The sequence below is a fragment of the Danio aesculapii genome, chromosome 15, assembly GCF_903798145.1.
Source record: "Danio aesculapii chromosome 15, fDanAes4.1, whole genome shotgun sequence".
Classification (NCBI taxonomy): Eukaryota; Metazoa; Chordata; class Actinopteri; order Cypriniformes; family Danionidae; genus Danio; species Danio aesculapii.
In genome coordinates, this window is record NC_079449.1 from 26565785 (window position 1) to 26578639 (window position 12855).

General features: G+C 37.3%; 1 protein-coding gene across 1 annotated transcript; it reads right to left on the minus strand.

Annotated features, from left to right (window-relative positions):
* Positions 1-282: 282 nt before the first annotated feature.
* Positions 283-11788, minus strand: ankk1 (ankyrin repeat and kinase domain containing 1). The gene is made up of 8 exons (XM_056474372.1): positions 11548-11788; positions 10891-11170; positions 8844-8992; positions 8525-8574; positions 6376-6531; positions 5728-5819; positions 2764-2788; positions 283-2654 (listed from the first exon to the last, which is right to left on the minus strand). Exons 1-8 carry the CDS (start codon positions 11739-11741, stop codon positions 1399-1401), a joined length of 2202 nt encoding a protein of 733 aa, XP_056330347.1. The 5' UTR covers positions 11742-11788; the 3' UTR covers positions 283-1398.
* Positions 11789-12855: the final 1067 nt, after the last annotated feature.

Below are 12855 nucleotides of genomic sequence, written 5' to 3' on the forward strand. Positions count from 1 at the left end.
TTAAATAAATAATTCAGTATCAATTTACCATCTCAGTCAGGATCACTGTTGTTAACATATATATATATATATATATATATATATATATATATATATATATATATATATATATATATATATATTTTTTTTTTTTTTTTTTTTTGCTTATCCAGCATATGTTTTACACATAGGATGTCCTTTCAGCTGCAACTCTGTTCTGGGAAACATCCATATATATATATATATATATATATATATATATATATATATATATATATATATATATATATATATATACTCATTCACACACATACACTATGGCCAATTTAGTTTATTCAATTCACCTATAGCGCATGAATTTAGATTGTGGGGGAAACCAGAGCACCCAGAGGAAACCAACACGAACATGGGGAGAACATGCAAGCTCATGCACACAGAAATGCCGACTGACCCAGGCCGGTATTCGAACCAGCGACCTTCTTGCTGTGAGGCGACAGTGCTTACCACTCAACCACCATGTCGCCGTCATGCATAAACAATTACAATTAATTATTGTTAGACTTAATGCTCTGTAAATGCCATAAACATTTGGCTGATTATTATGTATTTGGGCTAAACATCTTGACAGATTTCAGATATGGGCTAGGAGAAGTTGGGGAGGGGGGTGAGAGTGTCGAATTGGTGTGCAGCAAAGCACTTAAGAGAGACTGAGTGTATGGATTTAAACAGACCACTATAATAATGTATTTTCCTTCTCCAATATGACGTGTTTTCAAATTAAACAGGATTCAGCAAAAAAATAAATAATGGGTTGTTAGATTAGTCAGACTGACTAGAATCTACTTATTAGTTTTTGAGAGCGTTGTGCCATAGAAATCTATATAAAAATCTATATTCAACAAATTAATGCAAGTCATACATGTTTGGAATGACAAGGCTGAGGAAACAATGCTAGAATTGAAATTTTGATCTGAATTATTGCTTTAAAAATATGCATTAGCCTCTGCAACCTACGTGACATCAACACACAAAGAAAGTCTTTTCAAAGATTGAGCAAGTTATTACATTTTGATCGAATAAAACGAGAAACAAACATTTGTTTTCCAAGGCGTGACATGCTCTGATGAATTATTCACAATAAATAAACTGACGCTGATGATTTTATGCTGACCTTCCCTACGCACCGCTGGTCATAAAACGCCTCATTCATAACACTTACACACATAGAGCACACCTGAGCTCTTCACAAACCCAAACAAAGGCGTTAAATTCAAGGAATCTAAATCAAAAACAACAGCCAGAGTGTTTATAAGAGCAGGCTTTGCAGGAGGAAGGAAATCGATGGAAGAAATCAATGCTGCACTCCCTCTAATGGCGGAGTTATCTGTCACCGAACACTGCTCGCTCTCAACCCAAGCACTAGCTGTCCAGGAGCTCCACAGCTTCTGAATTGTTGCACCGTTGAGCCAAGGTTAAGGCGGTACATCCTTTGGAGTCCTGCATGTCCCGCTGTGCATTATTCATCAGAAGGGCTTTGATGATAGGGATGTTGCTGAGCTGGGCGGCTAAATGCAAGGGTGTTGACTGGCTGTTATTCTGAGCATTCACATTAGCTTTATGGGATATCAACTGCAGCACGCTAGGGAAGCTGCTGCTATTACAAGCTAAATGGAGGGGGGTCCAACCGTTATCCTCAGCCAAGTTTGGGTCAGCACCTGCTGTTAGCAGCCCTGTCACCACCTCCTCCTGTCCATGATGACAGGCAAGATGCAAAGGCGTCCAGCCGTTTTTCCCTTGAATGTTGACCGAGCCTTGGTGTTCCTCCAAGGTGAGGATAGTCTCCGGATGGCCTTTCAGGGCTGCCAGGTGCATGGCAGTCCAGTTCTTATTAGTTCTGCTGTTGGGGTCGATTCCTTTACTTAAGAGGAGTCTACAGATACCCGTATAACCGTTCAGAGCTGCAAAATGAAGAGGGCTGTAGCTTTGCTCATCAACTTTATTCACATCAGCTCCACTATTAACCAGCAAACGGACCACCCTGAAGTGCCCCTCCTCTGCCGCCAGGTGCAGGGCAGTGGATTGGTTGTTATCCTGTTTGTTGATGTCAGCTCGTTTATTGAGCAAGAGCTTGACGATGTTTATGTGGCCATAAATAGAAGCTACGTGAAGCGCTGTTCGGCATGATTGGTGCTCCTGCGCATCCACGCCGTCAAGACGGCGGAGTAAGATTCTCACAATGTTCTCGTGCCCATTTTGAGCTGCTAGATGCAAAGGCGTCCATCCATCCTTTTCCTTGGCATCGGCTCTTGCCTTATTGTCTAGCAAAAGTCGAGTGGCTCTGTCGTCGCCAGCCTGTACGGCAAAATGTAGCGCGGTCCACTGGTCGCCATCGCTGAGGTTGACGTCAGCCCCACAGTCTGTCAGCAAGCTGCAGATCTCATAAAACTTGTGCAGAACTGCGACGATGAGAGGAGTGTAGCCTTTTACACTCTGGCAATTCACAGAGGCTCCCAGATTCAGGACCATCTGCACACTTTCTCTGTCCCCGCCTGCCACGGCATGATGAAGGAGAGAGTTGTTGTCTTGAAAGAGCATTGACACATGCTCTTTTCGCACAACTTTCTTGAAGCTAGAAAAGTCTTTTCTTACAAGCAGAGAGTGAATGCTTGAATCATCTATAGTGTATAGGGGGAAATAGGTTAGAGGACAGTTATATATACAGTAAAATGTGGAAGGATTGTTCAGAGACAGCACAAAAGATTGAATGCATTGAAAAATACTTGCCTGAGGAGTCAGCCGTTTTCTTGGGCTAATGGAGGAGAGCACAATTGAGTTCATTTTATTGTCATGGATTTTAAAATGTGTTAGTCTGAATGTTGTGTTGGTCAATATGGCATTCACATTATTTATTTGCATAGTAAAAGTCATTGTACATCTTTACAGACTTTCAGAAAAGTGCACAACTTTGGAGCCAACTTAAGTTTGATTAACATTCATAGGCTCTAGGCCAAGGCTCATCTAGGCCTGTTAAGATTTCACAACTGTAGTAATTAAAGTGATAAAAACAACAATATATATTTACATTTAGTCATATAGCAGACGCTTTTCTCCAAAGCGACTTACAATTGAGGAGGTATTCAGCGATTCAAAAAGAAGAGACAATACAGAGGTGCTAGTTATACAAAGTAACTTGTTTGTACTCAGAGAATTCAGTGCTAGAATAGGAGTTTTTTGAGAGAGAGAGAAAAGGAGAGAGAGAGAAAGTGCTTCTTATAGGTGGTATATACAGTTGAAGTCAGAATTATTAGCCCCCTGAATTATTAGCCCCCCTGTTTATTTTTTTCCCAAATTTCTTTTTAACTGAGACAATATTTTCTAAACACATTTCTAAACATAATAGTTTTAATAACTCATTTCTAATAACTGATTTATTTTATCTTTACCATGATGACAGTAAATAATATTTTACTAGATATTTTTCAAGACACTTCTATACAGCTTAAAGTGACAACATAAACTAGGTTAATTAGGTTAACTAGGCAGGTTAGGGTAATTAGGCAAGTTATTGTATAACGATGGTTTGTTCTGTAGACTACCAAAAAAAGATATAGCTCAAAGGGGCTAATAATTTTAACCTAAAAATGTTTTGTTTAAAATTATTTAATAATTTTTTATAAAAATACTATCAGACATACTGTGAAAATGTCCTTGCTCTGTTAAACATCATTTGGGAAATATAAAAAAAAAAGAACAAAAAAATTAAAGGGGGTGGGGGGGGGGGTGTTAGGGGTACCTGAGAGATAAGTAACTAATAAGTAAGTTAGTAAGTAACTAATAATTCTGACTTCAACTGTATATGTATATTATTTATTCTTATATTATATTATTATATATTATCAATAAATTATTGGAACCACTTTCTGAATTAACAATATGTGTTCACTCACAATATAATAAACAGAACATTATTGTGCAATGACAAGGATAAACATATACAGCAGTTATTAAAGTTATATTATCAATATTTTCATCAAAAACCACTAGTCCATTATAGTGAGGTTCGCTAGATAGCAGGAGTAGCTGCAGTCTTGCTAGTGAAGCTAATATTTACATTTACAGATTAAAATGTATGTCATTGCGGCCTTTAGAAACAAGTACTCAAACAATTGTTCTTTAATCAAAATAACTTCCATTCTCTCTTCAATGACAATTTTTCTCTTCTCTTTAATAGTACTGCCATGCTTGGGCAGTCTCTTAAAGTAGATAATTTGTTACTCCCATCACATCTACCATCAACAAATTGCAATGATCCAACAATTGAGTAAATCCCCAACAGACAAAAAGTCCTGTCCCACTGTACATCCCCTTACAGATAAACCAGCCTGATCTCACGAGAAAACGTAAGTATTTTACGTTTTGACAGTTTAGTGGCTAATTCGTACGAATTAGTACGAGTTCAGTCATACGAAATTGTATGATTTTAAAAAGGAGGCGTGGCACCTAACCCCACCCCTAAACCCAACCGTCATTGGCAGATGAGCAAATCGTACTAAATTGTACGAATTAGATCGTACGAATTCGTACGAATTAGCCACTAAATCAAAAACCGCATGTGCTTTCATGATAAAATCACATGCAAATATGTGAAAAACACATGAAATACAAGTAAAATGTGTGAAAGGTTTTGGAACTTTTTTATGTGAAACTCACTGGCCACTTTATTAGGTACATTTTACTAGTACACGGTTGGAGTACCCTCTTTTGCCTTCAGAACTGCTTTAATCCTTCATGGCACGGATTCAACAAGGTACTGGAAATATTCCTCAGAGATTTTGGTTCATATTGACATGATAGCATCATGCAGTTGCTGCAGATTTGTCGGCTGCACATTCATGATGCGAATCTCCCGGTCCACCACTTCCCAAAGGTGTTACTGTTGCCTTTCTATCAGCTCGAACCAGTCTGGCCATTGACTGTTGATACCAGGGAAGCTGCTAGCCATCACGGGCCCTCTGACTACCTTTCACGGATGAAAGTGAAAAGCGGGGTGGATAACATCTCTGGGGGCCTCCAAAGTGCGTGGGCCCTTAGAATTGTCCTTACTCAGTCTGAATTGTAGAGCCTCAGTTTCCTGTTCTTAGCTGACAGGAGTGGTGTGATCCTCTGCTGCTGTAGCCCATTCGCCACAAGGTTCGACATGTTGTGCGTTTAGAGATGCTCTTCAGCATACCTCAGTCGTAACTAGTGGTTATTTGAGTACTTTTGCCTTTCTATCCGCTCGAACCAGTCTAGCCATTCTCCTCTGACCTCTGGCATCAACAAGGCATTTGCGCCCACAGAACTGCGCTCACTGGATATTTTCTCTTTTTCTGACCATTCTCTGTAAACCCTAGAGATGGGTGTGCATGAAAATCCCAGTAGATAAGCTGTTTCTGAAATACTCAGACTTTAAGTCATTTAAATCACATTTCTTCCCAATTCTAATGCTCGGTTTAAACTGCAGCAGCTCGTCTTGACGGTGTCTACATGTCTAAATGCATTAAGTTGCTGACATGTGATTGGCTGATTAGAAATTTGCTTTAATGAGCAGTTGGACAGGTGCACCTAATAAAGTGGCCGGTGGGTTTATATGTCACAATAAGTAAGACAATGCTATTGCAACTTCCATTTCTTGCCCAATTTAAATATGTGACAAAAATAGTGCAAATGAGTCGACACATTTGACTATTTATCACTTACGTTACATACCTGTTCAGGCAGGCACTTTCTTATCTCACTCCGTGAAACCGTATCTGGGATTTTCAGGACTTCACTGAAGACTTCAGTCAGTCGAACAGTCTCTGCAGAGTAATGGAGATCTCAGATAAATCTCACTTTCGGGAAACAGTTTTGCTCTTGCAAATGGCCATCCAATGATAGACAGTCCTTTAACCACTTTTATGAAGGAGCATCTTAATTGGGCAGCATATAATGTAAGATAAAATCACAGCGCAGGGGATATAGCTGTGCTAATCACACTGCGTTTTTAGTAATCTGATGTACAAGATTAATCATATTCAGCTCATTATACGACACTGCAACAAAATCAGCAGAAGCTTATTAATGTACTTAAATGCTTGACCGCAAACTGTGAATTTTAAACTTCATTATTACAGCCACTAATCAGATAATTTAATTACAACTTTTACTAAAGGTGACCCGTTCACGGAGAATCTGGGAGGTTGGTAAAAGAAGCAACAATATCAGTTCATTTGCTCATTGTTATTTCAGAAGCAATAAGACCAGCGAGACAAAGAAGCAACTGCGACGACTGGAATGCATTTCACTTGAGCATAATCAAGCACTATTATGGTCTTCATTACACAGAAACAAGAACAAAAAAATGAGGTTTGTTACCAGAGAAAGCGGGTCGGCTTCTGCTGTCTTGATTCCAGCATTGCTGCATGACACCAATCATGTCCTCGCACTCAGGAGGCTTGTCTTCAGGGATCTTCTCTACACCAGGCCTTTTGCCAGATGACACTCTGATTAATATTTCTGTCATACACAGACCTGTGACAAGAAGAATAAAACAAATTGCCTGGAGTGTTATTTCTGTACAAACAAACTCCAAATAATGAATTTAAGAGCACAAACAGCTCCTGTGCCTTGGGAACTCTGAGAACCAATGGACTAAAAGGCACAAAAGGTGGTTCAGAAATGTTTACTGTCAACCTTAAGAGCTCAAAATAAACACTGAATTAGTTTTACACCGAAGCCCCTGCAGGCCCCTGCAGGTGAAAAAATGTATAAGCATATCATGGCCAAATTATTCCTATGACTTGAATATTTTACAAATTTGACTAATCACAATCAGTAATATGTTGCCTCATATTACTTAATAATGGCTGAATTGTAATATTTGTGCTAGGGTTGGGACGATAGACGATGCCATCGTCCATTGCTGATGACCGATAGACATCACAATGCTGAGCTGGCATCGCGATCCTCTGCCTCGCCTCGTTTTAAAACAGCGTTTTAATGAAAATGATCCACTGGCAATGAGCTGTATTCCACAGGATGGTGAACATGCAAATGGTCATGTAAATTTGTCGATTGCACATCTTTTGCGTGGATAACTTGACCACAAATCCTACAGACCACTTCAGACGTGTCTCGTGGCTGTCCTCTTTAATTCGATTTAAAGCCAAAGTATTGCCAGATAGGTGAATGTGCACCTTTTTTACCAACCAAGTTTGTCGACGCCATTATAACAACACAGATCACTGTGCCTATTTCACGCCAGAGTCCCACAGAAAAAGTGATTGACAGGTGGTAATTTGTGTGTAACTTAAATTTATTTATGGTTTGGTTATGGGTAAAACAAAGACTATGCGGGTCATGTAGTGGAAACGGTAGGCTACAAATGATTAATTTGTTATGAATTAATGAATTGTTCATAATTAATTAATTCACCCATCGCAATGTTTCACATTAGGCATCGTACAATGCCAAATTGGTCAATATTGCCAACCCTAATTTGTGCCCTTGCGGTAGTCAATGTGGACATTGTAAGAATGAGTTTTTAACTACAGCAGTTCGAACTGTAGTTGTGCCGAATGCCTAAAAATTTCTCAGTATGATGGTGAAAAACTGTACATTTCTAGTCAAACCATTCTTCTGCAATCTTATACCAAAAACGGAAATAAGGGCAGTAATAATAGCTAAAAATGTGGAAGAGCATCATTATTATGTGATTGTATTTTATTGCAATATGGAGCAATTAAGTGTTGATGATAAATCAAAAGTAATTCCCAAATACTTGAAAATGAAATGATTTAATGTCAATAATTCTCTATGGTTACAACTGAATTAGTTACAAATAACTGTATAAAATGATAAAACATGAAATGATAAAAACATATTATATTAATTGCACCCATCTTAAATGTAAAGTAAAGTTACCTGAGAGAGAGAGAGAGAGAGAGAGAGAGAGAGAGAGAGACCAGAGAGTAGGCCTCAAAGAGAGCCTGATAGCAAAAGAGAAGCAGAGCAGGATAAGAGACCCGAACAAAGTTTACCACCTATTTTGTATCTTTCTTGACCATGTGACCAAAGCCCAAATACAGAGACATACAAACATGCAAATGGTAATTGGCTTTCCCACAACATCATTTCATGATATACTAACAGAATAACAGGAAAACATGGATTATTTTGTTAGCACACGTTGTTATTCTATAGATCAATTAATCTTTGAAGTTTGCCACTGTTTGTTTTGGTAATCTTTCAATAAAGTCTGACCATATCCTTCCGCATTTGGAGTGGGGGTCCTTCTCTGTTGATGTAAGTTTGACAGCTTCAGCCACAATATACTTAACCATGCCTCTCTTACCATTTGTTTGTTACTAGAGAATGATACTAGAGTAAAAAGTAAGCCCCACCCCCTACTCAATATTCCATTTTAGTGTGAAGTCCATCAACATACTGAAATAAAAGTCTCAGAAACTTCCGGTTCACAGAAATGACAAAAGTAAAAGGTGAGAAAATTATAAACAATATGTACCTGCATATGAGCGCTTTTGAGTGAGAATCTCCCACATTATAATAGAAAAGCTGTAAAGTCAGAATGAGTAGATGTTATTTTAGAAAGCATTTCCTGCCATGTCATAACTCGCTGTCAAAACATTTAATTTATGCACATACTGTAACATCAATGCCCTTAAAAGTCAATTATATATATAGTCAGCAGTATATAAACACATACTGTACAGCAGCATCACCAGCAGACATAAGAAACTCAAACGTATAATACATCATGAAAACCCTTAGTGCAGTGAGCACAAGAAATTCTTATATTTAAGTACTTCAAAGCATGAACTCACCTGTACACATCATACTTCATTCCAGGGGGTTCAGGATTCTGGCTAAAGGTCTCTGGAGGCACATAGTTTATGTTGCCTCTGGCCGTCAGGTGTTCAATGAACTCTTTCCTACTAGAAAACTCCCACTTAATGAAACCAAAATCTGAAATCTTCAAAAGAAAGGACACATACAGCTGTAAATAAAGGAAATAAAGCTGTTTTCTCTACACTGAGCCATATATCTCCACTTTATCAGCACTTACTGTATATACACCAAACTTTCGTTTTATTCATGTATTGTGAAGGTTTTTAGAAAGGGATTTGTTTATATATTGTTTGCCTTTTTATATATTCTTTACATTTTATTCTACAAAAACTGGAAGTTGACTTTTCTGGTTAATCGGAGTATTTTGTAAGTACACACTTTAACATTCAACTACTGCTGTTCCAGTTTTGCACATTATTCATTCTCTGCTGGATTTTGCACAGTGTTTAACATTTACACATTTATGTACTGTATATGGACAGCAAAGTAAGAATGTCATTGTACAGAGATCCTGTTCCTTACTGTATATATGACAATAAACACTTTGAATCTATTTTCTGAATTATGTAATAATAAAAAAAGAGATTACCAACATCCCCTCTGCAAAAGACCTTTGAGGCTAATCTGTCAAGAATATGAAACAAGAATTGAACGTGACCCCAATGTTCAGATTCTTGTGCAAGAATGCCTTATTTGCATATCTAAACATTTTAGAAAACTTGTTACACAAAAAAGTTAGCAAAAATGTAATTAATTACATAGGAAAGTATTATGATATTTTTTTAACCAATTCACCATGTTGTTCTCCAAACTAACATGATTTTTTCACTTTTTTATTGACAATGTGCAAACAGCTTGTAACAGAATTAAAAAACAAAACCTTTCCAAACTTCTTGGTAAAAGTACCATTACTTGCCTAAAAATGTAGTGCAAGTAAAGTATCTGTTGTAAATATTACTCAAAGTATGAGTAAAAAGTAGCCCTTTTAAATGTGCTCAAGAGTAGTGAGTATTAAACTGTAAAAAGCTGATGCATTTACATGTAATTTGTGGATGAGTGTAAACGTAACATTCTGTAGTGCTGTACTGTCTAATGTCATAAGACGTTACTATTAGGTTAGATTTAGGTTGTGATGTTGGGTGACCAAAATTCAATGTCTAGCCAGCGTCTAAGGATAAAGTTATTTTGACGTCCAATAACAACGTCAAATGATGTTATTTGGTTCATTTTAGGTTGTGTTGGAGAGTGGCCAAAATCCAACATCGATGCAACATCTTAAATCAACGTCATATTGATGTCACATACTGACATTTATTTGTCAGGTATGGCAACCAAAATCCAACATCTGATAGACGTCATTATGGTAACGTCCACACAACGTCAAGCTGTAACATCATTAGATATTTAATCATTGATATTTGGTTGATTTTAGGTTGGACGTTGGACAATGAGGTCGGCCATATGTTGGGTTCTGATGTCTACCCAATTTTCATTTCCAAACAAAATGCAATGTCATGTGTGATGTTGGGGTACAACGTCGCCATTTCGGTTATCACACAGTAAACATTCATCCTCTTCTCATCAGTGACCTGCATCTAAACAGTCTCTGGGTCAATGTGTGTAAAGCTGTTGGACATCTTCTTGGACAATTTTAATGCTTTCAAACAGTTTGCTGCAATTATAAATCGCTCATGTCTTGAGGTAGTTCATTATGTTGCAATTTACCTTCTATGTGCAATTTAATTGTACAGGAATCACAGGACTGATTTTTCTAATACCCATAGACAAGAAAAAATAAAGAAGTGACAGCAGGTTGAAGGAAAATAGTGGAGTAAAAGTAACAATACAGCACTAAAAATGTACTCAAGGGAAAGTAAAAGTACACCTTCTTAAAACTACTTAGTAAATTACAATTCCTGAGAAAAACTACTCAGTTACAGTAATTTGAGTATTTGTAATGTGTTACTTTACATCACTGATTAATAATCTTTCTGAAAGCAAGAGAAATATTATCTGGCCCACCTTCACGTGCAGATGATCATCTAAAAGAATGTTGGCCGGTTTCAAATTCAAATGAAGGATTGGCGGCTTCATGCTGTGCAGAAAGTTCATACCCATCGTCATCTCATGGATCATCTGAAACTTTTTAGGCCACATTAACAAATGATTGCTGAGGACATTATCCAGGGATCCCTTTCGCACATATTCCATCACTAAAGCAGGCGGGTCTTTGCAGATTCCATAAATGGAGATCAAATAATTGAACTTCATTCTTCCAATTTTGGAAATCTCCATTATGTTCCTGTTGGGCCATAAAATATATAATAACTAATAATAGAAAAATAAATGCAAATAAAATAAGCATATAAAACAATCTACATACATACAGATAATAATAATTCAGAAATAATAAAGATTTTTCCAGCATATAAAACCTGAAAACATTAATTAATATTACCCTGTTGTGATTTAGTGGAAATAAGTAATAATTTTCTTATTTTAAATTTTAAAAACACATTTATAAGTAGTTTACAAGGACAAAACATGTTATTATTTCACTTAAAAGACATTTATGAAAGCCAAATCAAAAGTGATTATAATATAACTGTCAAAACACAAACTATCTCAACTTACAAGTACTTTTAACATTATATAATCTACTCTCATTTGTGTCAGTACCTGTAGTCATTGGTTGTGGTCTTCAGAGCACATGTTTCCCGCAGGACTTTAAGCTTCACCTTATAGACCCGACCAAACTTGCGCTCAACCAATTTCTCCCAGTCACTTTCAAACTCATCCTTTTTAAAATAACTAAACCCCTCCAGGCTGCCATCTTTAAAAGAGTCCTTCACATCAGAGTTTGTGTCTGTCATGTTGTTTTCCCGTCTCAGGAAATGAAGACTCTGCCCTTCGACATTTCTTCTTGGCAAACAAAAAGCAGGTCAAGGAAGCTTCCAAAGGCTCTAGTTTTGATGGGAGGAGTCAAAGCACTGATTATGTGAACAGAAATGTAACAAAGCCAGTTTTGAATGAGTAGCACAGGTGAGGTTGACAGATCTGTGTGGGACACCTGATAACCGGTTATACCTGCTTCATGTATTTATATAACAGTACAGATTTCCTCATACAGTACGGCATGTGTGCATGTTTGTGGTTAGGAAAGCATTTTCGTTTTATTTACCGTAATTCAGCTAAATATATTTGATGCTACATATTAATTAGGTTCTATAACGCCTTACTGCTCAACACATTTAAAAAGTGCTTGCCACATTTTCAGCACGCTGTAATTATTATTGTTCGCTGGAAGTTTTCCCATTGTTAATTCATCACTCAAGCATTACGGCTTGAATTTCTTGGCACATTAGCAAAAACCTGCGGAGAGCATGGCATTCTAAGGCAAAGCGTGATGCAAATTAACCTTAAATGACAGGCTTTTAAAAATGAAGCTAATAAGAGTAATAACAGTAATTAACAATTGAGCGAGCACTTTTGAACTGAGGTGATGATGCTTTGCCTCTTTAGTGTTCTTGTAAGACTTTGAAGGAGAGACTTGGCATGCAGCCGCTGTGATTCAGGCTTTGTCGGCCACCCGAAGAGACACTTCATCCTTTAAGAGGTGCACAAAGAGCTCAATGCTGCGTTTCAACATGAATACAGGATCTGTTGATTTTCCTTTTGGATATATTTTGATGCACAGACAAGACGTGACATTACCCATCAAACAATTTTGTTTAATAGACATCTAAACATAGACAGCTTGGCTAAAATAAAGCTAAACTAGACTAGTGGTCAAATAAGCATATTAGACAGACTTTATATGTGTAGTCATTCATTTCTCTTTTTATTTGATGACTAGTCTAGTTTTGGCCTATTTTTAGACGTCTATAAGGTTTTACTGACAGCCCAAATTTAGCCTTGTTTTAGCCAAGACGACTATGTTTAGACGTCTATTAGACATCTTTTAAAAACAAAAAATGCTTGCTGGGT